This window comes from Abramis brama (assembly GCF_963993115.1).
Source record: "Abramis brama genome assembly, chromosome: 5".
Taxonomy (NCBI): Eukaryota; Metazoa; Chordata; class Actinopteri; order Cypriniformes; family Leuciscidae; genus Abramis; species Abramis brama.
The window spans coordinates 13,590,469-13,618,407 of NC_139967.1; the positions used below are offsets into that span (position 1 = coordinate 13,590,469).

At 38.5% G+C, this 27,939-nt stretch overlaps 1 protein-coding gene across 2 annotated transcripts; it reads right to left on the reverse strand.

Moving 5' to 3' along the window:
* Window positions 1-1,798: 1,798 nt before the first annotated feature.
* Window positions 1,799-27,278, reverse strand: sptbn4a (spectrin, beta, non-erythrocytic 4a). 2 transcript variants are annotated; one of them, XM_084113822.1, is made up of 20 exons: window positions 26,963-27,278; window positions 26,598-26,748; window positions 17,461-17,757; window positions 17,169-17,372; window positions 16,371-16,460; window positions 15,120-15,398; window positions 14,278-14,408; window positions 13,247-13,451; window positions 12,694-12,939; window positions 12,462-12,596; window positions 11,548-11,792; window positions 11,241-11,379; window positions 10,485-10,569; window positions 10,202-10,392; window positions 9,141-10,105; window positions 8,310-8,370; window positions 7,235-7,488; window positions 6,361-6,531; window positions 4,829-4,871; window positions 1,799-4,736 (listed from the first exon to the last, which is right to left on the reverse strand). In XM_084113822.1, exons 2-20 carry the CDS (start codon window positions 26,718-26,720, stop codon window positions 4,371-4,373), a joined length of 4,230 nt encoding a protein of 1,409 aa, XP_083969948.1. In that variant the 5' UTR covers window positions 26,721-26,748; window positions 26,963-27,278; the 3' UTR covers window positions 1,799-4,370. The 2 variants fall into 2 exon arrangements, with proteins under 2 accessions (XP_083969948.1, XP_083969949.1); XM_084113823.1 differs by lacking the exon at window positions 26,963-27,278 and having other exon boundaries at window positions 26,598-26,848.
* Window positions 27,279-27,939: the final 661 nt, after the last annotated feature.

Consider the following 27,939-nt stretch of genomic DNA (forward strand, 5'->3'; position numbering starts at 1 on the left):
CTGTATGTCCTAATGCTCAGTAACACACTTTAAACTTTAAAACTCTTGTCTTTTTTTAACAGACAAGGGGCAAATTCCAAAAGGAAGTGAGCATGCCCCACTCCCTTCGAAGGGCTGGTTGGAACGCATACAGCGATTGGTGCAACGAAAGACAACGTAATTTCCTCATTATTTACACCTGTGATGTTCCCATGACAATGCAGCATGGTGTCCATCAGCTGATTAGCTGTACTTACAACAGACATTTCTTATTATTGCTGTTAACAAAACTGTTGCAAATAAATATACATTTAAAAAAATAATAATAATAATTTAAAACTTGCCTTCTCATCTTTTGACCCTGCATAACGTAACATTTCTTACCTATGAAACTTATTTAAACATAACATGACAAAAATGTGTGTATCACAAACAAAACAAAACAACTTGAATTGCTGTTTGTAAATTAACTCGAACTCTTCCGCCATCTAGCTTTAAAATGAATCATGAGTATGGGTCACATGACCATAAATGATCAAATTACTTCCTTGAAGCGACCATCGCATGTATCCTTCACTAACGGCCTTGTGGAAGGGCCCTTCGTGAAGGGATCCAGTTGTTCTATTTCATTTGGAACACACCTACAAATGGCGTCCCCTTCCCGAAGGGCCTTTCAAGGGCACAAAAATGCAGTTTGGAATTTGCCCAATGTAGCCAGAAAATCAAGTTTAAAAAAAAAAAACATAATAATAATTAGACATTGAGGATCGGTACACACCTGTCACTCTGTCCACCACTACTTACTGCAATGCTAAATGATTATTTTAAGTGTGCTTTTAAGTGTATAGGTTTAAATTAAGTGTGCAAATAAAAAAATAGTCTGATTATAATAAACCATTCATGTGATATGAATGATGAATGAAGTAACAGTCTACTCTATAGATGTCATGTTAAGTACAGATGAATTATGTTTCTGCACGTCCTCTAATATTTTATCTGAAAACTAAGAGATATAAAACATTATTATATCAATAAATAGGGTGTATAAGTATGAAATCAATGTTTTATTGCTTTATTGCAAATTTTGCCTATGTGGTCAAAGGTGTTTGTTCCACCAGTTCAAAACACATACATTTTCTAACTATTGTGACTCCAGACTTTTACTTTTGTCTTTTTCATATAGAGGTATAGAGCTGTATCTAACACAGCTTTTGTAGATGGATGCTAAATTGAATATAAATGCTGACAATATAGAAGTCAGAAAGTGAAATCATTTGAGAAGTTACACCGTGGCTAGATGTTAGATTTAAAATGTAACTTGGGAGACACCGTCTCTGTAAAAAAAAAAAAACTTAATCGTTAGTAAACGGCCAATTTTTGCAGTTAATTTTTTATAGATGAATATAATATAAATAGCTTAATATAATTTAAACAGACCTGCAAATAAGACACAAAGTCACCAAAATCAAAACACCACAGCACACTGATATATACAACCTGTATTTATGAAGTAGTGCAGATATCAGTACATAAATGATTTAATGTCTCATTTCAGCTATACAAGTGATCTGCTCATTCCACTCATTTCTCCATCTCCATCATCATCATCATCATCATCATCATCATCATCATCATCCAAACCCAGTGCTTTGCTGAAGATTGAAACCCTTTTGATAAACATGCACAGCTGTTGCATAGAAATCACCTCTATATTCTCTTTCATGCAACTTAATAGTTTTTCTTTAATTTAATGTGTGAAACAACTGACTTTGAATAAAGAAGGGCAACCCACAATCTCTCTGTCTATTTTAGGGCTTGATTTTTTTTTTTATTTTTTTTTTTTATTCTTTCATAAATGAATTAAAATATAGACTTGCTGGTGAGGTCAAGCTGGGGAGATAAGCGAGTAGCACTGCTAAAGAAAAAAAGAACGGCTTGGCAAACCAAAAACTGACCACACGGTCTAAAAATCACAGATAAATATGCAGTGTAATTATGACCCTGTCTGTCAACGTTTCTGGGTTAAAAAAAAAAAAAAATCAGTTCAAATAAGGTATTTTAGCTCTGCAATGACTTTGCAACACTGACCTCATGTGGCAACTTTAGGAAATGCAGGGGTCATGGTGTAGGGCAGCATCCAGTGTCTTTTAATACTCCAGATTGTTGTTTGGGGAGAAATTGTGCTTTTTGCAGGTAGACCATAGTCAAGGTCACACTGAAACAAATGTTGGTTATGTAGAAGAGTCCGAAAGTGAAGTCAGATGATTTTTAATAGTTTTTGGCTATGCTTTGGGAGGGGGAGTTGGTTGACTGGTTGTCAGGAGTGAGTTTGCTTCAGCAAAGATTAGACGGAGACATACAGACATTCATTCAATCACATTTATCAGTCACAGATACATAGTGCAAAACAAGTGTAGTCCCCATTTATGCAGTTTCTATGGCATTATAATCAAAGACGCATCCAATCAGAACCAGATTTGATTCCATCACACTAAGTCTAAGCCAGTCTGGAGTGGGCATGGCTGTTTTCTGCTGCCATAAGGGGTTGTGTTGTGTCATGTGACAGCAATATTGCATGTTTAACTGGATCTGATCAGGGGTCAAGTGTCTGTAAGCAATGCTTTCAGTGATCAAAACTAATTTAATTCATAAATGCATGTTTTATCTGGAACATAATACTGGAGGAAGTGCCTGCGTCTGCTTATTACATGCATTCATAAGGCACCCACAGTGAGAAAAAACTGTCACAAAAATCCATCAGATGAGTCCTAATGTTGTTGATCTTCCAAGCAGAGGTTTGTTGACAGTGTTGAATTATGAATGTGATTATTCACAGATTTAGATTCACAGGACTAGTTTGTTGCATAGACAGTGAGGCCAGTTAGAGTTAAAGCTTAGAAGATAAGATTTGTGTGGTGAAAACAGAGCCAGAGAGGAAAAGCTTGACCTCACCAAAATGATTTGTTTACTTTGATATTTTTGTTTGTGTAAATCTAATTTGCACATATATATATTTTAACTATTTTAGGGGGAATATCATTGTCTTTGTCAATATTAATTGCAACTGCTGTCAAGAGACAGTTCTCGTAACATCTAAATTAAACACAAAACAGTTTCGGATGAGTATTTTAATGGTCATTTTTCTTTTTACAAGAATCCTGATCTTTCGCCCTGGCCAAAAACAAACCGTAAACAGTAAAAGTTGCGTTTCCATATGCAAGAGATCTCGGAAAAGGCGGCTAACGCGCATGTTTACCGTCTAAATTCAGCCAGGGGCACTTTAAAACAACTTTTAACTTGTTACATTTTCATAAGTTGATAAAAATGATATATATTTTTTTGTAATTAGACGCTGCAGTTCATAGAAGTAAATCTCGTTTACTAGTATATATACAAATATATATATATACAATCTTTTTCTTTATAGCATGACAAAATCACAGACACCCTATTTTATGTGTACTAATTTTACAATCAAAGAGTGATGTAAGGGGGCAGAGATGATAAAAAGCAGCATATTTGTACACGTACAGGGGGGTGTTTGATCGTACTTCCTCTTAGTTCAGGGAAGAATAACCTTGCACTTTAAATTCGTATCACGATAACCTAATAAATACGATCAATGAGATTATACATAGTACATTTGAGCTCCTTCTGGTTGGAGCTGTATTCACACACACACTGCCACATTATATTCACGTATTGTGACTGAGACTTCGTCGAGTGTAGTTTGGACTGAATCACGCACACCTCAGCACTGTGAAGCGTCTCACACATGATTAAAACCATTACTACGAGCAGCAGGTGGAAGACGTGTGCGGCCTCAGGTGAGAGAATGGTGTTCCATACCGAACATTTTCCCATAATGCACCGTGCGTGTGCGTATGCATGTGTGGGGCTGTGTAAGGATGTCGATCTTAATACCGCACCAGATTTCTCTCTCGGAAAGTCCTCTCTGTCACTTTCTCTCTCTCTCTCTCTCTCTCGCACTCGCTTGGAAGAGCAGAGCAGAGCAGAGCAGCTAAAACAAGCGGTATCGGTTACTACATACAATATATTGCTTCAAGAGAACGCTTCTAAAATATTAAGGGCTATAGTCATCCTCAATAATCTAAAGTGCCTTTTCTGTGAGAGTCGAGCAGGGCGGCTGAACGGGCCCTCTGATGCTGGGATACGTTCATATACTGATTCTTTCACAGATGTTCTCTTCAACACATTGGCACACGCACACAGACACACATCGACACATTCAAGGGACATAATCAATTACATCTGTCCTGGAATCAGGCTGTCAGGACAAACAGAGCGACAGAGACAGAGAAATGCAAGTCCTGTCTTCTCTCTGGAAAGATGGAGGGATGGATGAGTAAATAAACGTGTCGAGAGATGAGTCATTTGCTTTTTCCCGAAGTGCTGGAACCCCTGGAACCCCTGGAACCCCTGGACGCCCGGTCTCCTCCTTCACCCCTCTCTCTCTCCTCCCTTTCACCTCTATCTCCTCTCTCTTTCTCAGACGCGTCCCTCTTTTCTGAGCTTTTGTCCGATGCCTCTATTTTATCTGATCGGTCTGAACGCTCAGACTTCTCTGACCTCTCTGATCTCTCCGCCCCATCCAATGGCTCCGCCCCTTCAGAACGCTCCTTGCGCTCTGATTTGTCAGGGTCAGTTGAGGAGTTTGTGGCTTTCTCCCACTTGGCAATGTCCTCGATCTCTTTCAGGCTTGCGTTGATACTGTTGACCCAACCTTTCAGATCCTCCTGCGAGACAGAACATACACACACACTTGTAATAGGGCCACAATAGACAAAATACTCTGATTTTTTTCACTCAGATGGGGCTTTGTCTTTACCTCATCCTTAGCCAGGAAGATGTAGTCCCCTTCAGCAGTGGTCCTGAAAATAAGAAACACATAAATTAGAAACACATAAATATATGGAAAAGGTGTTAAAAGGGGAAGATCATATGAAGTTAAGAGTTTGTGGCTTTGACATACGGTACTGTACACTACCGTCCAAAAGTTTGGAGTGGGTTAGATTTTTAAATGTTTCGTTTGTACGTTTTTTATCTATTTTATTATATTTTAAAATGTAATTTATTCCTGTAATGCAAAGCTGAATTTGTCTTCAGTGTCACATGATTCTTCAGAAATCATTCTAATGTGCTGATTTGCTGCTCTATAAACATTTCTTCTTATTATTATCATTGTTGAAAACAATTGTGTTGCTTAATATTTTTGTGTAAACTGTGCAACATTTTCCCCAAGATTCCGTAGAAAGAATAAAAAGTTCAAAAGAACAGCATTTATTTGAAATATAAATTATTGGTAAAAATATAAATGTCTTTACTGTCACTTTTAATCAATTGAATGCATCCTTGCTGAAATAAAGTATTAATTTGTTTAAAAAAGATTCTTACTACCTTTTGAAAAGTAGTGTAATAAAGCCTAAAAAAAAAAAAATATTAAAGGTGCAGTGTGTGATTTTTAGCGGCATCTAGTGGTGAGATTTGCGAATTGCAAACAGTCAGTCACTCAAGGCCAATCCTTCAAATTGCAAACTCGAATGAGAAGCTACAGTGGCCGACGTAGGATCGGAAGATGTCGTCGTCTGAGTCAGCAGAGAGTAGCAAGTCAAGCAATGAGGTTTCTTTATATTTTATTTTATATTAAATTATATTTACTTAATTATTCAGTAAAACCACATGTTATTGCGATTATTTTTACTTGTTCATCATTGTGTTAGTCTTTTATTCACTGACTTTACCATAGCCTGTTTCCATGCTAGTTAGTATAAGATAAGAGCTATGGATAAGAGCATCAAAGCAGCTAGGTAAGGGGAAATAGCTAACGTTACGATGTCCGAGGCGTCGTTCAGACAGCATGTTTTTCTCCACGTTTGCAGAGTCAGGGACAACCTGAGTATTCTGCTGCGTCTTTTTCTGCTGCTTCTCATTCAAGTTAGTGACGAAACGCGCTCTGTAGCGCTGTTTGTTCGCTGTCGGCTACGGTAGAAACATGATGTCACAATATGTCGACCTTCATAGAAGGGGGTGCCCGCGGTTATGTAGATATAAATGACTCATTCTAAGGTAATACAAACATAACGGTTCATTTAGTAAGGTCTTTATACACCACTGAAAACATAGTTATGGATCTTATATTGCATTTCTGTCAATAGATCCTCAGAAATATCACACATTGCACCTTTAAGTCAATCCTTCAGTATGTCCTGCCCCATATCTTTCTGTTTCAATAGAAAATAAATCAACACAAAAACAGGTCTTTAATGGAATGTTTACTGAAAGTACATTTCCTGCATAGTTGTCTGCCATTGTTTTTTGAAGATTAGCAGGCAAAGCAGCATTATTAAAGATCAGTTGTACCTGAGAATGAAGACATTCTTCTTCTTTTTGTATCCGTTGGTAGTGTCAAATTCGCAGATGGCCAGGTTGAGAAGTGGCTCATCGTTGAAGGGTGTGGTCTTGTGTCGTGCGTCCTTGTAGAAACCGATCTCCCCTTGTTTGAGTACGCAGAACATATTAACCCACGACTTGCTGCAGGAGGTGCAAAAGGTTAGAAATAACTTTGTGAGTTATTAGGCCATACCAAGGCATTTAGTATTGTTATTATCAGACAAGCATTACTACTATTCACAGGGCCATGACCACCATTGACCCCAAGTCCCCAATATTCAGAACAACAGTTGATCAGTATGGGTTTTAAATTACATAAAAATAAATTTGGTCCCACAATCTTGAATATTACATCTTTGACTATTCCTATTACATTTGAAATGAACCTCAGTATGCCGTACGTAAACGGAACCCTATACTGCACGTAGTATATTTTAAGTATGTAAAAAGGGTTAATATCACACTGAATTCATCATATTCAGTGAGAGCTCATTCAATGTACATCATTAACTGTACCAGAATGTAATCTACCTCTAGCTTTTAGAGTTGTAGGTTGAAGGTCATGCAGCAACAATTTAATGTACATCAATTAATGTAATTCATACTTGCAGACTGTGTTTCTTTACTATCTAACAATATGCATGATATTCTGAACACATTGTTATTTGTGGATAGAATTAACATAATTAGCTAATAGCTAGGTAACATGATTTCTATTGTATTAGCAGTAGCGATGAAAAGCATTTAGATTATTCATAAGATTATAATGATCAGAATAAAGCTAAAGATCATTTCAGGACATTGCAATCAGTTACTAGTCATTAACAGCTAGTAAGAAACAAACCTGTTTGGGCTCCTCTCTTTCCCCTCCTCTTCGTGTTTCCTGTACAAGAAGCCCTCGTGTGAGACAGTGTGGGTAGGAGGCTGAGGTGTGGATGGGGCACCCTGAGCGGGCGCAGAACGGGACCTCCGTGGCTCTTCGGGTTCTTTTGGACGAGGTCTTCGCCGTGGTTTGGGGCGGTCACGAGCTCGAGGGCGATCCAGACGGCTCCCTGGTGCAGAGAGGCTACTGGATGGTCTGTACGCCTCTCCCTTCGCCTGAAAAAGAAGATATTCTTTGTGCATGTACGAACCGTTTGTTGATACTGAATGCGTGTATATGAAAATTAGGTGTGTTTTGCATGACATTCAAGTGCTTCCTTTGCTTATAAAAATATATGCACATACTGTACCACACTTTCACTTATATCTGCATACAGCTAAATCAAAGTTTGCATAAGATCAATCTAACTAATTAAATGTATAAAGATGCTTAAGAGTCTGAGCTGAGATCACAATTCTGCTCTATCACCACTGTGCCCTTGAGCAAGACCAAGATACTCCAGAGGCACTGTACCTGCAGTAAGTCTACTCTTATTTCGACTTTGAATGATACAAATGGCACAAAATCCCTAAACCTTTTAATCAGTGGTGTGTGAACTGATTTAAAAGTAAAGAGAAACCTGAACATACACTACCAATCAGTTTGGGGTCAGCAAGTTTTTTATAAAGCAATTAATACTTTTATTCAGCAGGGATCCAATACATTGATAATATTGAGCTATTTTCTTGAGCATTAAATCAGCATATTAGAATTTATTTCTGAAGGATCATGTGACAGTGAAGACTTGGAGTAACGGCTGCTAATAAAATCAGATTTGCCATTAAAGAAATAAATTACATTTGAAAATGTATTCAAAGGCGAGCCTTGGAAAAGACTTCTTTCAAAAAAGAACAAATCTTACCAACCCCAAACTTTTGAACGTAGTGTATTACTAATTGTTTAGAGGACGCATTAAAATGGTGATGGGGAATGGGATGTATGATGTGAATTAAATTTATGACAAATATTAAATTCAGTACAGACACATGACACATACATGGCAAGCTTCTCTCTCCTGCACTTGCTCAACAATCTCAGCCATAGTGGAACGCTTCTCCCTAAAAAAGATGAGAAAGCCAACTTAGAAGTTAGATACCCATATACAGATAAGAACACACACATTGACAGATTTGTTATTTTTTCATTGTAGGGACTTTCTTTTAACTTCATGCTTTTATATTGAATTAATTATAGTTTCTAAATCTTAATCATAGACATTATAGTTTCTAAATCTTAACCATAGACATAACCCTCACTGCAAACTTTCAGTTTTTTTATATTTTCATTATCATTTATATTTCATTATTCAGTATTATATTGTACACATTGTTATAGAAATATTTATATTTGGTTTAGCATTTGTTTTTATATTTTTTTTTCCGTTTAAGTTTTTGTAATTTTGTTATGTCATTTTTATTAGTTTTTATATTTTTATTTCAGTTTTAGTTGTAGTAATTTTTTACAAAGGAAACATTTCTAATTTTAGTTTTCCATCTAATATTTATATACTTTACTTTATTCCCACTTTATTTCAATTAACAAAAAATATTTTTAATATTTTTAGTTAACAATTACAGCACTGCTCATTACTTGGTTTGTTTATTAAGCTTCATTGAAACTGTTGGCTGACTTCAGGTTTTACTCTCCTCGTGGGGATCTTTAACATTAACCCAAACCCTAAACACACCTCTAAAAGCTAATGCATTTTAGAATTTAAAAAATGTACATTTCCTTTACTTCATTTATGAATTCTTTTTATCTTTAAGGACATCACAGAAAGGAGGTTTTGGTCCAAACTATAGCCAAACAAACACATATACACACTCACCCAGATGGTTTCTTGTCGGACGGCTCTTTCCCAGATTCTGCATCGCTGGAGTCATGTTTCTGTACTCTTTGCCTACCACTGGCCTCCTGCTCACTGGACGACTGTCTCTCCAGTCTTCGACGGTAACGCTCCTGCCTTACAATCATCGGGAGCTCGTTAAGTCGCGCCTGGATCTCCTGCTCGCTGGAGGTCTGTCGGCCAAGCCGGTACTCTCTCTCCCGCCGCAGGTGATCCATCTGCGGGTCGGAGCGGCTTCCCCGGGGGTCTCTTTGTAAACGGCTGTGGATCATCTCCAGGGAGGGGTCCAGGCCCATAGGAGGAGCTGGGACGCCTGCTCCTCCACTGGCGAGCTGAGCTCGGTGAGCCTCCAGTAAAGGTGGAACAGCTTTGTGAATGTGGTTGATTTTGGGCTGAAAGCAGTCAGCTTTCAGGTGTTGCCAAGCATATCCTGTTTTGGGCTCTACCACCCCCACAGCACCTAAATGGTTCAGGCTATGGTAGCTGGAGCCATCCTCTCCTAAAACACCCTGTTGGTTTAGTCCAGTGTAGCTGGAGCTGTTCACCCCCAAGACACCAACTTGTTGGTTTAACCCCTGATAGTTGGAATTATCCAACCCTGAAACACCCTGTTGTTTTAGCCCATGGTAGAAAAGCCCCTCCGCCACAACCCCTGGTGGCTGGTTTAGCCCGTGGTAGGAGGAGCCATTCATAATGGGCGTGTAGGGGTTCAGGGTGGACCCGAGCCGCTGAGCGAGTGTGTGTGCCACCATGTGTTCTGTGCCGTGCATGAGGTCCGGCCCAGGCTTGGACTCCAGAAGTGAGTCCTGAAGAGGGTTACGGAAAAGAGAGGAGGATGAGGATGAGGAAGAGGAGCTGGGCACAAGACAGGAGAGAGGGAACATCTGCCTGCTGAGGAGAGAGGAGGTAGAAGGTGGCTTGTTCAGTTCCTCCTTCATCTTCTCTGCCTGCAGATGGAGGAGAAAGAGAATGTTAAACAAAGAGTCAATGAGTGTTTAGTTCTTCATTTTATATTATTTATAAGTCTTTGTTTCCATAATGACCTGTCGTAATGAGCTGAAATGGTCCTTCCATGTGGCTGCGGCTTTCCTGAATGCTTCATGCCGGCGAATCAGCTCCTCTACCTCGTCTGTCCCGCCCCCTGTCTCACGAGTGTTTGGAGTGATTGGTTCTTTGATTGTGAGCCAGGACTGCTCTGCCAATCCTGGCTGGGTAGACTGCAGCCTCTGCTGGGCTGGAGGGCACAAATAGAGCTTATGGATAACTCTGAAGGAGGATTAAACTGGCAGACATTTGACGTGATGTTACAACAAAGTTATCACTGACCTTGCTGAAGCTTCTCCCAGTGCTGTTCCCATCGCTCATTCAGGTCTTTCTGCTTTGCCATGACATATTCCAGCTTTTCCTTTACCTGGATCAGAGGGTATAGATATTATAATCATTTATGAGCAGAACACGGATGGCAAATTATCCATGTTTTATGCAGGGGCACAAAATGGGTGTAGCCTATTCAATGCAAAGGTGCGCCACGAAGGAATAGCACCAAAACAATGGCTTTTTTTTAAACCATGTCTTTCAAAATGTATTTAATTTGACTGTCACATAACAAAAAGAAGAAAATTATATCCTTAGATCTTTACACTACTGATTTTTTTTTATTAAAATGATTTCAGAAGGATCAAGTGACACTTTAAAAAAACATTTTTTTAACAATAAAGTTTTAAAATACATAGTGATTAAAACACAGTAAAGTTTTTTGGTACTTCTTTGGTTTTCTCTGGTTTTATGTATGTGTTAAATGAGATTAAATGAAAATTCTGTCATTATTTAATCACGTTGTTCCAAAACTGTATGAGTTTCTTTGTTCTGCTTTACACAGAAGATATTTTGAAGAATGTTTGTAACCAAACATTTGTTGGTTACAAACATTCTTCAGAATATCTTCATTACCTTCATTCTTCACAAAGAAATTCATATAGGTTTGGAACAACATGAGGGTGAGTAAATGATGACAGAATTTTTGGGTGAACTATCCCTTTAAGGTGTGCACATAAATGGTTCAGTGTTTGAGTATGTGTCTACCTCTTCAGCTGCAGGGTTGCGTGCAGCGAGCAGCATCTTTCCCATCTCCACGCAATGCACAAAGTTCTTGCTCTTGTTATCTATCTTGCTCTTCAAAATCTGATGTTGGGACATCATGCCCTCCAGCACAGAGAGGTCCCTGACACGTACACAAGGACCCACCCAACACCGAAACCCACGCCCAGACACAAACAAGAAACATGCACACACATTATCCTGATGAACATTGTCTATCGTGATTGGTTTAAAATTTAAATCCAACGGTATATTCAGGATGATTCCGATAGTTCTATAAATGATCTGGTACCTGGCATCGTCATTCGAGCCAATCTGTCCCATGATTCCATCCATCCACATGCTCAGTTCTCGCACCACAGCAAAGAACTGGATCTTATCGGTTACAGTGGTAACCTGCACACGGCTGCCCTCACATGCAACGAGGAGCTCTTTCCAGGCCTGCATCACTTCCTGCTCACGGCAAAAAATGGCATCTGCCTTCTCCCCGGCGTAAATTGCACGCAGCTGAGCTGCATTTTCTTGTAGTTGGCGCACCTGAGGGGGCAAAGGTAAAAACAAAGGTATTTGTTATTAAGCAAATGCTTTTATTACAACTTGACTTAAAACTAAAACTAACCATAATTTAAATTTAATTGAATTAAAAGCTACTTGTTTCCCTCTTAACTTATTCTGATTGGTTAAAGTAATTATGAAATATTATTTTTTACAATTTTTATTTATTTATGGAATTTTTATGGAATATACATGTAGGAATATACATTATTAAATGATTTACCTGTACACATTTTTATTTTTTAAATCATGTGCCTTCATAATCTTTAATCAAAATAACTTCCCTCTCCCTCTTCTCTCCTCCGTTGTTTACTTGTTTACTGGCATGAGAGCGCAACCTGTCACTCACATGAGATCACAGCAATAGCAAACTACAACAATCCAATCAATTCCCAATAGACAATATGAAGTCCCATCCTACATTTTTTCTTGTTCGAGAAGCCGTTTCACTCCGTTTCATGTCGACTTTAAAGTATTCAGCACTCTGTGATGGTTGTAACTGTGTTTATTGTGCTCATTGGCTGAAATGGGAACCACCCCTTGCTGGGTCAGGAGGACGAACCAGTTGAAACACTTATTTATCGTGGCGGCTGCACCTGGTCAGAACAGGTGTTGTTGTTTTGTGTGAGTGTGTGTAAGTGTGAGTCTTACCTGCGAGACCAGCAGCTGCAGGGAATGCTCGAAAGAGTGCAGAAGTCTCTGCAGTGTGCCAGGGTTGGCCGAGCTCACCTGACAGGACCTCACCTCTGGCAGCTGTCTCATCTTTCCCTCAATCTGGACCAGCACCTACAAAACACAGATACATTGATGATCCTTCAATATGTCAATTAACTGTGAATGTGTTTAAAAAACATGCTTTATGGTTGTATGTGTGCTTGTATACCTCCTGACAGTCAGTGAAGAACTTGTGCAACTGGTACGAAGCTGCGAGCATCTGCGCTCTGGTCTCCATGAGCTCCAGAAGATCCGCCCAGGACTCGTTCAGTCCGTCCTTCCACTCGGCGATGGTGGCAGCATCAGAGTGACTGCAGTCAATCATCTCATTCACCATCTTATTGACAGAATCCATCTGTTTCTGACCCACTGCACGTGTCTCAGAGGAGAACCGAGTAAAGCTGCCCTGCAGAACCTGAGAAAATTAAATAACACAAAAACAACATGTCAGAGATGAGCTCAAAGAAATTGAGACATTTCTGAGTGAAACAAAATATTCAATGGGGAAAGAAGGGACATTTTTTATTTTTTTTATAGTAGCTTAAAACACTGCCTAAACAGCCATTTGTTTATTGGTTAATATTATTTCCTGTCTAAGGGACATCAGCAGGAAAGGAAAATTCTTTCAGTGGAAAAGCAAATTCATTTTGGGTTCATTTTGATTTCATCTTGACTGGAAGTCAGTATATTACATCCCTGAGTTAAGTGTGAGCTGGTTATACCGTAACATGCTCCAGGTCCTGGCCTAACTCAGTGGAGCTGGCAATGGCCTCCTTCTCAGAGATCCATTTCTCCAATGCCTCCACCTCTCGCTTCAACTGATACAACCAGTACTGCTGCTCCAGCTTTGTTTTCCTCTGTTCCACCAGGTCTTTCAGAGACACATACAGCCGGTCTATGTGAGCCTGCTGTTTGGTGATTTGCTCACTGAGAAAGAAAAAGATAGACTGAGAGAGGGCCACACTCCATTTATTGCAAATCGATAAATCTACCATTTAAAAGTTTGTGGTCGGTTGTTTTTTCATGTTTTCAAAAGAAGTATCTTATGCTCACCAAGGTTGCTTTTTTTATCAAAAACAGTAATAACAGTAATATTGTAAATCCTTATAAAAATGTCAAACTGTTTTCTATTAATATATTTTAAAATGTAATTTATTCCTGTAATGGCAAAGCTGAATTTTCATTAGCCATTCCTCCAGTCTTCAGTGCCACATGATCTTTCAGAAATCATTCTAATAGGCTGATTTGGTGCTCAAGAAACATTTCTTATTATCATCAATGCTAAAAACAGCTGCGTTGTTTAATATTTTTCTGGAAACCATTATACATTCTTTTTCAGAATTCTTTGATGAACAGAAATGTTTTAAATGTCTTTTCTGTCACTTCTGATCTAATTAATGCATACTTATTGAATAAAAGTTTTCATTTCAGTTTTCACCACAATAATGGTAGTGTATGTATAGTATGCCAGAGCCTGATGGACAGCGCAATCAAATATTTGATTATGCAAATCAGAACAAGTGATTGACATATGTAAAATGCAGCTTCTGGCTATGTAATTTTGGACCAATTAGTTTTTACTGTGGGAGGGGCTACACAGAACAATACAACAGAAATAGAAACCAAGAAACCGACAAAATGTAGAGCCTGCCACTGTCGTGGCTAGTTAGGCCAAAAACTCAGATTAACATGGAAGAGATTTGTTGCAGTGTGCTTGATTTGGACTTGGTGTAAATGAGACATTTATATTTACCTGTCTGGATGTCCCAACTCAAGCATTCGACGGCACTGCTGGGACAGTGAGCCCACTGTCTCTGCATAATTCTCTACTGTTTGCTCTAAAGCCAACTGCTCTTTCAGTAACCTAAGAGTGCTGGTCTCGTCCTACAAAGAGGAGAGAGAGAGAGAGAGAGAGAGAGAGAGAGAGAGAGTATATCTTGGTTTACAAAGTGAAAGACAAACAGACCACAACGTATCAACTACAGTTTACAACCCTTCTATAGTCTCTATTCTGAAAACTTTTAATAAACACACACATACACATGCCAGTGTATTAACACACTATAATACCTTAACTAAATGATGCTGAATAATGACGTATGAAAAACAGCAAAAATTAAGTCAGGGGATTTCAATCATTTAGATTCCATGGACCCCCAAAATATGATTATTCTCATGAGAGGGTCCCCCATCCTAAAATTGTAAAGGCATCTATTTAGTTTCTTGCATAAAGGCCCAATTTATATTGTGAAAAATGTATATAATAAATGTCTAAATATTATTAAAAAAAATATCTATTTTCTATTAAGTTAATTGTTACTTTTTACTCATAGCACTGTACTGTTAGATGCATTATTTATTTATTCGCTCTTTTATTTTCTTTATTATTATTAGAATTTTTAAAAATATATTGTAATCAAAATTTCATTTATTTTTAAATACAATTAATATTTTTTATTATTATTATTATTTTTTTTTTTAAATGTCCACAGATTCCCTAGCACTCCCTTGCGGCCCCCTGGGAGTTCCTGGACCCCACTTTGAAAACCCCTGATTTAAGTGATAGATGGATTGAGTTTTAGGTACAGTACATACGTTTCCGTTTTCCTCATTGAGGACCTGAAGCTTCTGTCCACTGAGCCAAGACTCGGCTTTCGCTGCCTGGGTATAGTACTGCTGGGCGTGACTCACAGCATCCAGCATCACTGTGCGACGTTCCATCTCTACCTGGAGCACCTCCCAAAGCTGCCTCACGTGCCCCGCCCCCTCCCGCACAAGCTCCACCTCTGGGGTCCTCAGGGCAGCAACGGCCTCTGCCCTGTCCAGCACCTCCTCGACCCGCCCTCTCCGAGCCTGCATCTCCATCTGCAGCGCCTACATGTCCAATATATGTATATAATATATACCATATACCATATCCTCAGTCTTAAACCACAACAATATCCAGAAATCTGCAAAATGACTAATGATGTATCAAAAAACAAGAAGAAGGTAATAATAAATGAATAGTTTGGCTTTTAATGCAAGTTCACACCAAAAATGATTACTATAACAATAACCATATTAGCATCCATACCAACGAAAAATAACAATCTGTTTATTATAAGTACACGCTGCAGTTATCTTGTCTGCTGTGGGCATCCCTGTTCTCATAGAATTAAAAAGATTATAAAAACTCATAGTTATCAGTACAGTTATCGTCCTTGGTGTAAATGGCCCTTTTTCTTTAAATGTAGCTGATAATCGATCCAAATTGACTGACAGACTCCACAAGCCATTTATATATTATTTGGCTGTTGGCCTGCAACACAGCACTGAGATAAATAAGTTCCCAGACCTCTTATTTATTTTATTTATGTTATTTATTCCGCTTCTCTTTATAGTCTTATAGTTATGGAATGTTGTCAGGAAATATCCTCTTACATCATTTTATGAACGTACAAATAACATACATGATTGTTCAATGTAGAAGTTACAGAAGTTGGTATCCCAAAACAAGGCAAAAAGTATCAAAGGAAAGAGCAGCATTGACTGTTTAATCACTGTGATCAAAGCTAAACTTTCAAATTGTTTAGATGGACACTTTCTCCCAAAAAAAATGTGGGTAGGTGATTGAAATTTTGCGTCCATTCTTTGGCATTTATAATGACTTCAGGCTTAAAATTAAAGATGTTAATTTAACACATTACTTTAGTGTGACTAATTGTAAAAACGGAGCATATCCCACAGTGATTGTCTTTATTCTTTATCACACTACCTGTCTGAGAATGTCCCAGAATTGTGTCCAACATCAGAGTTCAGAAAAGGAGACAACAGTTTTACTGACAACAGGTTTGTAACTCCCACCTCATGGTTTTTGAATAAATGCTGGACACTCTGCAGATTGGTCCCATATTCTGTAGATGAGGCCAAATGTAACCGCTCCTGAATCCATATCTACAAAAAAAAAAAAAAAAAAATAGAGAAATAGAGGCCTTTAGGTATAGTAAAAGTACATACAAATTGTTTCATGAACTTGTGAGTAGTTACCAAGGAATAGCTATGCAGTTGTTAAGGTTTTCTGACAGGGTTGAAATAAAAACGTCTTTTTCTCAAAATAAAAGCTTGGGCATTTAACGTTTGAAAATTAATAAATGAAAACAGACATAATTTTAGTACTGTAATTTTACAGTTATATTGTAAAATAAAATTATTATATTTTTCTTAAATAATCTATTTTTTATTTCACAGTGAAATATATATTCACAGCCAAAGTAAAAACAAGCACAGCAAACTTGGAACTTTTTTAAAATTGCAATCACAATTTTTTTCAGAAAAATCACAATTCGATTTTTCCCAAAATCGTGCAGCCCTATGTTCTTAAGTTTGTTTAGAATGTCCTTATGCAATTGCAAGGATTTGAGAGTTAATAGCTAACTTACGAGGGAGTAACTAAGTGATTATTAAGCTGGACATTTTTTTACCTTTTTCTGCTCTTCTATTGCTTAGAAAAGTAATAACTTCACTCCTTAACAAGCAGAATAATTTAAGATATGCATTATGTCCAAAGCACAATATGTGCAAATCTTAATACTTAAATGAGCAATGAGCAAATAGTAATAGGAAGCACCACAAACTAAATGGAGAAAAGAAAGAAACACTCACAATCTCTTCCTCCAGGTCCTGGGTGATTTGGTGCATTTCTTTTGAGGCAAGAAGGATCCGCCTCCTTTCCTTCAGAGGCTCAATAAGACGCACAATTCGGGTCTCCACCACACCTCCTTGCTCTTCTACTTCTGGTCTCCGGGGATCAGTATTGCCCCTGACTTCACCAACACCATGATAAAGCTGCATTTGGGCTTCCAACGACTAAGATATGTGGATAAAGTGAAATTACAAATGGACATGCAATTTGCCAAATCAAGAAATATCATTTAGTGGCTGTTTCTGGTCTCACTTGTATCCTCTGGAGCTGCTGGCTGAAAGTGGGCCGGGGCTGAAGGAGGGTGGGTTGAGTGGTCTGGGCGGAGCTTAGTGTGGGCGGCTGCTCCTGTATGACGTTGAGATGCTGGTCCAGGTCGCTGAGGTTGTTGGTGGGGAGGTCGATAGTGCGGTGGTTCTGGGTTTCAAAGAGCTGGCGAGCCTTGACTTTGGTGGTGTTCTCCAGGTGAGACCAGCACTCTCTGATTTCCTTCAACTTTACCTCCACCACCGATCGCAACTCAGGCTGTTCCTGGATCAGCTCCTCGCCCTCCTACACACACAAATGTAACATAATCCATGGACTTGTTACTGCTCTGGCCCTCAACCATCATCCTTGCCTGAGTGTGTATGTGTAAGATGGAAAGAGATCAAAGTAAAGAGAGTATCTGTCTCTTCAGAGCCATGGCTGAAGTCCAACCTCTTAAAATAGGGCGGGCACACACATCAAGCGTAGCGTTAGTTCTGGCAGGTCACGTTAGTCAAGCTCGCATCAGCTGACCCTCAGCTGATCCACATCTACCTATAGGAATACGACGCCTATCACCATACGTATATAAGCTCCTTCAGTATTATCAGCAGCTATCGCGTTCTCAGGAGCTAATTACCCTCCTCCATCCCCAGCTCCTCCTCTCGCCCAGTCAGGATTTGACATTCTGATTCCCCTTGAATCAGAATAATTATTGAATAATGTTGTACTTTAAAATCTTGAATTAAATATATTTGCAATCATTCATGTTGGTTCTGTTCTGTTTACCCCAAGGGGGATTATTGCTGCTCTCCCTGCTCTTATCCATGCTAGGCTGCATGGATGCGCAGGGAGTTCTCGCCCAGAACGGAACCATTCCGCCAATCCAAACTGTATGCTAATTGTCAATCATATTTGACGGTAGTGGTCCTGACAGAAACACACACACACACACACACACATATATATTTATACATATACATACACGCATACACACTCACTGTCTCTCTCTCTCTCTCTCTCTCTCTGCATCAGTGTGTAAAGGTTCATTCTTCCCTGCAGTGACACATGAAATTAAATTCACTCCTGAATCTCTTTTCAAAGCGATCTACATCCCTCTTTCCGTCACAGAGCCGTCACTGTGTGTGTGTGTACACGTGTGCGTGTCCACACGTGTGTGCATTTGTGTTTCATAATGCAGTGCAGCATTTCTCCTTTTGGCACAAGTCGCCTGCTCCCCTGTACTGCAGAGTGTGTGAGAGAAGGAGAGAGAGAAGGCAGAGAAACAGATGGAGAAACACAAAGACAGATAGAAACGGGGAGAAACAAAAAGATAGAGGGAGCGGAGAAAGAAACAGGAAAAATCGGATGTTTGGATGGAAAACACAAAGATGAAGGAGAAGGGAATGAGTATGAAGATGGAATGAAAAACTAGATAGATGGTCCTAGCTGGATGCTAAGGTATTCTGACTGGTTGTTAAGTATTGCTAGGGTGTCTTAGCTGGCTGCTAGAATTTTCTGGCTGGTTGCTAAGCGTTGTTAAGGTGATCTGGCTGGTTGCTAAGGTGTTTGAGCTGGTTGCTGGGGAGTTCTGACTATTGCTAAGCATTGCTAGATTGTTCTAGCTTGTTGCTGGGAGCTGCTAAGGTGTCCTGGCTGGTTGCTAGGCATTGCTAGGGTGTCTTAGCTGGCTGTTAGAATTTTCTAGCTGATTGCTAAGCGTTGCAGGGGATCAGCACTAGCTGATTGAGCTGGTTGCTGGGGAGGTCTGACTGGTTGCTGACAGACAGACAGACAGACAGACAGACAGACTAGATAGATAGATAGACTGACTAGATAGATAGATAGATAGATAGATAGATAGATAGATAGATAGATAGATAGATAGATAGATAGATAGATAGATAGATGGATGTCCCGTGACTGGTCCAGCTGTCTGTCATTGAGGATGCTGAGCTGGGTGAGTCTGGAAGTGGGGGAAGGGGAGGGGACCGGATCTTTTCCAAAAAAGTTCTCCAATCACAGCGGGACATGGTGTCATTGCTTCTACTGTTTCTCAGGTCTCAAGAGATTCTACATTCAAGAGATTAGATTTGAACAAATTCTGAGGAATGATTAAGGATAATATGAAACTTGTGAACTTACGAATTTGAGATAATTAAGCTTATAATAATGTTTTATTATGTTTCTTAAATTCTGTGGATTTAGCTCACAATTCAATAGTAAAAAATTAAAACATTTGGTTTAGGTATGGGCACAAGTACCCAAGTACTTGAAAGTGACAGCAGTGATTGATCATAAAAAAACGATGATCGGGTAAAACAATAAATAAATTAATGAAAATACAATAAAGTGCAAGCCGTGCCAGTCTGTCATTTACATAACAGTATAATCAGAACATTCTTGTAATAGAATTTTGTAGATTATTTGTGATTCAGTTGCCCTTTTTGTGCAGTTTTTGATAAGAGCGCATTTACAATGGGAGTTGCAAATTCTGACTTGCACAGTCAAGCTAATTTGTGCAAATGTAATTTGTAATATTGAGTTTATTATGTATACTGTATATATATTAGGGGTGTAACGGTACATGTATTCATCTTGAACCGCCACGGTATGGACATCACGGTTCAGTGCATACAGTCAGAGGACGAATACAGTCAGTCACAGCCGATCCACACTCTAATCAAGAAGGTGGCTTGCGTGGTAATGCAACGCTGTTTGCTAACCGCCACAACAGGAAAAAGAGCAGAAGAAGAAGAGACAATCTATGCACCACCAACCCAAAACAGTTCAGATGGCAAGCAAGAGCTTGCTAGTAGCCTATAGGTCTTATTCACAGCAGCGCCATCTTTGATTTTTAACGGGAATGAAAGAGAGGCTGTGAGGGATAGACATATATCTCTTCAGTGGGTTGTACTGTTTTTTAATGTGTTTTTGAACACTGCAAAAATATCTTTCCAAGCAGATGCCATTGAAAACAAGGTAAGTCTATCCCTCACAGTCTCGCTTTAATACCTGTCATGGCGCTGCTCTGAATAAGGTCTATACGATAAGTTACGATTATTTTTTGTGATGCGCTCCACAAGCTTCACGAAAAGGAAACCGGGACGGCAGAAAGCAGCGTCCTGTTTGTTTTCTTTATTTTACAAAAGCACAATGTTTTTTTGTTTTTTTTGTGAGTGTACACAAATAAAAACCTTTACAGTTTCGAATGATGTCTTGCATTTATCTGTATGACAATAAATGACAGAGTATTTTAAGTTGTTTATAACGAGACAAAATAATTTGGCATTGTGCTGATTTATGTTGTGTAAGTCTCACTACAGTCCAGTAATGAAATGCGTATCCTGGAAATGGGAAGCCTTGGGTGCCGGACATGTAAATGTACCGAACTTGTATCAAACCATGACCCCAAAACCGAGGTACGTACCGAACCCTGAACTCTGTGTACCATTACACCTATATATACGGTATATATATATATATATATATATATATATATATATATATATATATATATATATATATATATATATATATATATATATATATATATATATATACACACACAGTAAAACTTTGTCCGGACCCCCTTAGATGGACCGAGATCCACCCACCACAGTTTCACAAAATCCTGTGGGAAACACTGATATATAGACAGCGCTTCAGTTTATCGTTGTTCATTCACTCTTCAGCTTCAACTCACACAGCTCAAACAGCAATTGATTTGTTGAATATTAATGAAAGATTTCAACATCATCAAATATAATTTTTTTATTTGAACCAATCATATTCCTTTTAGATTAATTGTTTATTTTTTCAAAAACATTGGATCATTATTAAAATTAGACATCTAGAAATCTACAGAATAAAATGCCAGAATTCTAAATTCTAAAATGACCTGTATAACTGTAAAACAGATCCAAGAGTTCTGACACAGCTGTAGTCCTGAAACAAAATCCTGAAGAACAGAGAGAGAAAAGGAAGCATGTTCCAGATTGCACAGAAAGCAGAATTAGACTCTCCGTCTTCAAATTGAACAGAACAAGCAAACGTCTGACAATTCAAAGTCAAATGCACAATGCATTCAGACAAAAACTTACACAGAATAACACAGAATATTCAACATATATACGTATTCCCTTGCATCTGCTGGTGAATCTAATTCACTGCAGAATTCAGATTATAAAAAGCTATTTCACTCATGAGATAGGTTTGCATGTTTGATATGGTCTACTGAAATCGGCCGAACAGAGGTTTGAAAACGTTGGCAGTACCAGAACAACATTAATCACAAGTTTCACAAAAGGCCTGGAGATACATGTGAGTGACTCACACCCACATAGAGTAGCCAAGAAGCTACTGATTTCCACTGGCATTTACAGATCAAGAGCAGAAAGAACCATGCCATTTATTATAATTGAAGATATTATCTCATACTATGACATTAGCTTTCGCAACCCATGATATAGCACTGATCCAGATTACATTAGGGCTGGGTGACCCATTGAATATTCACAATATATTCACAATGACTTTGCTATTGATAACAATTTACATGACATAGAAACAGTGAAGGATGATGATTTTAATTTGCTTTTTATTTGCAAATTACATTTCTTACAGAAAGTGTCCTTACACTAGTAGACTAGCAATCCTTTTGTGCGAGTAAGGAGAGTTAAGACAAAGATGTTTTAATAGCAATGTTATCAAAGGGATAGTTCACCCAAAATTTTAAATTACCCCATGATTTACTTAACCTCAAGCCATCTTAGGTGTATATGACTTTCTTCTTTCAGACAAATACAATCGGAGTTATATTAAAAATATATCATTTCTCTTCCAAGCTTTAAAATGGCAGTGAATGGCTGTCCTGATTTTGAATTCCAAAAAAGCGCATCCATCCATCCATCAAAAAAGTACTCCACACGGGGGGGGGGGCGTTAATAAATGCCTTCTGAAGCGAAGCGATGCATTTGTGTAAGAAAAATATCCATATTTTAAACTCTATAAACTAAAAAAACTGGCTTCCGACAGACGGCCGTATGCATCAATTTATGGACAAAGAGTGACCTCTGACCTGACGCATGACGTATTGAGGACAGAGCAAAACAAAACACCAGTTAAAAATTAGAAATCTAAAATGAGAATTGTTAAAGAGAAATGTTGGAGGATTTCGGTTTAAGAGAAGAGGAGCTTGAGTTTGTTGACCAGCCCTATTTGTTTGAAGAGGCGTCAAAGCTTACGATACTCCTACATCCTACATCGTATCAGTGGTTACTCTTTTGGTGTAAGTCGACTTGAGCTAGTTATTTTAGTTGATAAAGTTTAAATTATGGATATTTTTCTTACAAAAAATCATTGCTTTGGTTCAGAAGGCCTTTATTAATCCATACAGTCATATGGATTACTTTTATGATGGATGTATGCACTTTTTTGGACTTCAAAATCAGGACCGCCATTTACTACCATTATAAAGCTGGGAAGAGCCAGGACATTTTTGAATATAACTCCGATTGTGTTTGTCTGAAAGAAGATAGTCATATACACCTAGGATTGTTTGAGGATGAGTAATTAATGGGTGAACTATCCCTTTAAGTCTCATTGTACTGGATTAGAAAGTTGCAGTAAAAAATGTTTAACAAATATTAACATGTAATATTTATTATATGTAATATTTGATTTGTGTTTTATAAGGTTATAAAGTAGTGCTGTCAATCGGTTAAAAAATTAGCTAATTAATCACATATTTTTCAGTAATTAATTGCACCTAACATTAAAGTTTTTAATATATTTTTATATTGTATTCCTTTCCTTTCATCCTTTCACAAGTACTGATACTGATGTCTCTATTAAATAGATTTTTTCTCAATTTTAGCCATTAATTAAAGCCATTCAACATTACAGTATAACTGAAAGCTATCAATTTTAACATTAAATAGGCTTTAAAAAATACTATAAATTTACTATAATAAAAAACTTTATTAAGTGAGCTTAAAACAGTCTTCACATAAATTGTACACCAATTGTAATAAATGTCACATTTACCTGTGCCTTTAATATATATATGGGGTTTTTTCTACCCATTTAAGACTTATGAGGATACTCAACAAACGGGAATTTTGACATAACTTGTGTTTTTGTCCGTTCGAGTGCTGAAAGAGAACTCAAAGTGGCACAGGCACGCTGTCTGAAGCGGCATTCAGTGTGCGTTTCATTTGTTTGTTCACAGAAAGCCGCTTCACAGACAGCGCATCTTTTCACACTTGAATGGTTTAATAGCACTTGAATGAAAGATACCGTGATCATGTAGCCTACTGTAGCGCAGCCAAAGGATGACAGAAAAAAAAACGGATGCTGCATTAATTGCATTGAATATTTTAATATATTCATATTAAAATATATCATCATCAATATATTTTATATATTGTCATATTAGATGTCATATTTTTGGCTATATTTCCCAGTCATATGTCCCATACATTAAAAAATATCTCTATTAACAGAAGTTTTTTTTGCCTCATGAAAATATTTGTAAGGGCATAAACCAGCCTGATTGCTGCCTGAAAACTGATTGTTGACTTTAATAATTCCTGTAAAAGGGCTGCTCCTCTAGGCAAGCTCTGACACAGAAGTACCAGAAAATAAACACAAGTGACATTTAAAATCAGCTTGAATAAAGATTAGCTTAATTATTACAAAGTAGTACAGTCAGCCTAAAGGCTACAGAGTTTAGCATCTTACATCATCTATTCCTTGGTGAACTGTAAATAGTAGCAAACTTCAATAGTAATAAATGGAAAGAAATATGAGAAGAGAAAACAAGGCCAAAACAGAAATATAGCAGGCCCACAACATCTAATAAACTATTCAGAGTACTGTAATTCAAACATGTGACACAAATCCACCACAAGCAATCAACAAGGCATTTGAGTTATTATTCATCAAATCATCTATGCAGCAAAACGCATCTGAAATTTCTGGTCATAGTTGGATTGTTTAGCACATACAAACACACTATTCAATCAAGACAGAAAAACCTTTAGCAAAGCATCTTCACTTATGGCTTCACAACCTTGCTTTGACCAACACTACGTGCTTGCATCTTTGTCCACACAGCATGTACATCTACCACAAAAACACACACGCCAAACCATGGACCTGAAATATCAGCATTTAATGGATTCATATTCTGGTAACTCTTGGTTTTGTACATACTTTTGAGACAATTTATAATTTGGGAAACATTCAGCTCATGCCTGTACATCAGCTTTTCACCCACTGTCAGCATGAAAAAAGAAGTAGCAGTAGCAGCATTTATGCAGTCATACAGCAACACACGATGCACCATGTCACATGGTTCCTTGCTATTTTCTGTGATCAGCAATACTAGGAGATATCTTACTAATACCCATTATACCTTTAGACTGATTTACATACTAATCATATTAAAGTCCCTGCCATCCCACAAGATGCCGTATGGTTTCAGACACTTCACAGTGCCATTTAAAACCCAACCATGACCAATCAGATGCACCAGGATGTACTGTTGTGTATCAGGTCATGATAAGCAATCTTTCAGGACAGCATGTACCACATAAGAACAGGTCATCTGGGATCAAATATTGTATTGCAGGGCATCATAAAGCACCATAGACTAACTGAAACAGAACATGTAATTTAACATGCTATACAGCATTTAATGGCAACTGATATTAAAAATAAGATGTGAATATACATGTAGATGTAAAGACAGTGTGGTTGCATCATGATCTTAAGGACAGCAGAGGATCCTTCTTTTCCACTGGCCTTGTCTATCCACTACTGCTCTTCATTTCCACTATCAAGCATTCCATGACCATTATCACCACCAATGTTTCTTCTCGTTGTTGTTTTTTTTGTGAGAATATCAGCTTGAGCTTGACACTAAAAGCTAAAATGAACAGCTGTTTTCAATGTCAAATGCTTAAGTGAATGTAAGAAGCATCACAACATTAGAATGTACAGTATGAAATGTGGATAACCATTCATTTTAAGATTAAGACATTTTCACTAATAAAGGTGAGAAAGTGCCCTTCAAGAAATTGTGCTGTCTTCAGCTCATCTTGAATCAAATAATCTTTTCTCAATACATCCTCAATCAGGACCAAATGCCCTCAACTAATCCACAACCAATGTTAAATCTGTCCTCGACCTATCCACAAACAAAACCGAATCTTTCCTCAATTTATTCTCAACCATTCCTGAATATGTCCTTAACAGATCCTCAATCTGTCATTAACCCAAACTTAGCAAATCCTGAATCTATCCTCAATATATCTTCACTCATCCTTAACACAAGTCTTATTTTTTCTGTCATACTTCTTATGCAATCTGCTTTTTACCCACAATCCCTCTTGGCTCTGTATTAATTTCCATACATCCCAGAGTAAAGGTAAGGTCTGACAAGCATTTATATTTATTATCTAAATATTGTAATCCAATTTTCTTTTGCTCATCAAGCCTGCATTTATTTGATCAAAAATATAGTAAAAACTAATATTGTGAAACAGTATTACTTAAAATATATATTATCTGTTTTAAAATATTTTAAAATATAATTTATTCCTGTGATGGCAAAGCTGAATTTTCAGCAGAAATTACTTGAGTTTTCAGTGTCACATGATCCTTCAGAAATCATTCTAACAAGCTGATTTGGTGCATGATAAACAACATAAATTTTTTTTATCAGTGTTGAAAACAGTTGTGCTGCTTGCTATTTTTGTTACATATAACATATTTTTGTTTGATACATTTTAAAAACAAATCTTTGATGAATAGAAAGTTTAAAAGAACAGAATTTATTTGAAAATAAATCTTATGTGTCTTTACTGCTACTTTTGATCAATTTAATGCATCCTTGATGTATAAAAGTTTTAATTTCTGTTTTCTTTGTTTAAACCTTACTGACCCTAAACCTTTGAGTGCTAGTGTATACACGTCCTTATATTTTCATTCTTATATATTTATATAAATTTACAAAGTAACTGTGGTCATGTATAAACTAGCCAATGTGTTGAAAAGTATTGGAGCCCATGGAGTTACCTGAAAAGCACCTTGTGTAAGTAGCATCTACCTGAAAAAAAAAAAAAAAAAACTGAACTCACCTGTTCAATCTTGGCAAGCCATTCTTTGTTGCGGGCCAGTTCAGCCATGAAGGCCTGGTGCTTCATCCATTTCCTGTGCAGCTTCTGAGCTTCATCTCGAGCTCCATCGCGAGCTGTCAGCATCCTATCGGCCTCTGGGAGCTCTGCTCAGCTATACCATACACACATGCACAGAGCAGTCAGCAGACAGCTACGACACAGACACACTCTGTCACAATCTTTTACCCATCATTTACACACACACAGCACTAGGCCCCGTATATTCAATAGCAAAGCAACATTGCAGCACCCCGAAAAACCTCTTCCCCTCCACCACCAACACAGACACTTCCCAAAAATCTCCAGAGCAGAGGAGAGAGCAGCACCTCAGCAGAATGTGCAGCAGCAGTGGGTTCTGGTGCTTAGGGGTGGGGGATCCACTGGGTCTTCATGTCCTCCAGGTTAGCGTCCAGGCCCCTGCAGTTCTGCTGCAGTATCCGTGCGTCAGTCCAACGGCTCAGAAAAAACAACCGGTACGCACGCACACGTAGGACAGACACCCACCAAAAGCGTTCAGTCTCCTAGAGAATCTTCAGCGGCAATGACTCCAGCAGTTTCCTGCATAAAAACACTGCATGATAATCCCTCAGGCGAGACAAGGACCAAATGCCGCGTCTTTGCCTGCCTGTATACGTCCGCGTCAGGGCGAAGCTCTGGTTTCAGCGCTGCGTCCAGAATCGCTACGCCGTCCTGCTGTCGACCTGGGTGGATGGGGGTTCGTCGGAGGAGTGGGAGGAGTTGCCGATGTGCGTGTATGTCGGGGGCTGGGGGGGGGGGGGGGTTGGCGGATAGCAGATTTAGACACGTAAAGACACAAGTTACCCTCTTTGAATGAGCTCACGCACTCACAAACATCGTGCTGCGGAGGATCCGACGGCTGAATGGATACACACGTGTGCTTTTGTGGGCAGATTCTCATGTGCTCTAGTGTGATTGCAATGCAGCATGCTGCAGTCTCTCTCTCTCTCTCTCTCTCTCTCTCTCAGCGCAGAGAAAACCACCTCAATCCTATCAACACACTTTACTGCAGTGCCTCAGAGTGAGGGAGGGAGTGAGAACAAGAAAGAGGGAGAGGCAGTGAGAACGAGAGAGAGACAGGGAAAAAAAGGGAGGGGGTGGTAGATGATGAAGGCAAAGGGGGGTGGCAGAGACGGAGGAGAGAGAGAGAGAAAGGAAAAGACGAGGCATAAGGATGGAATGTTGGCTACAAAGGGAGATAGAAATACTGTAGGAGAAACACACCTCGTAAAGGGCAAGGAAAAAGAGAAAGGGAGTGACAGGTGTAAAGGAAAGGAGAGAAAAA

Excerpts from the sequence above, each read along its gene's own strand:
- sptbn4a (XM_084113822.1), bottom strand. The coding sequence starts at position 26,720 with ATGCTGACAGCTCGCGATGGAGCTCGAGATGAAGCTCAGAAGCTGCAC. Across the intron at positions 10,393-10,484 it reads CTGGGAGAAGCTTCAGCAAG|CCCAGCAGAGGCTGCAGTCT; the intron begins GTCAGTGATAAC and ends TGTGCCCTCCAG. Across the intron at positions 7,489-8,309 it reads AGGAGAGAGAAGCTTGCCAT|GCGAAGGGAGAGGCGTACAG; the intron begins GTATGTGTCATG and ends CTTCTTTTTCAG.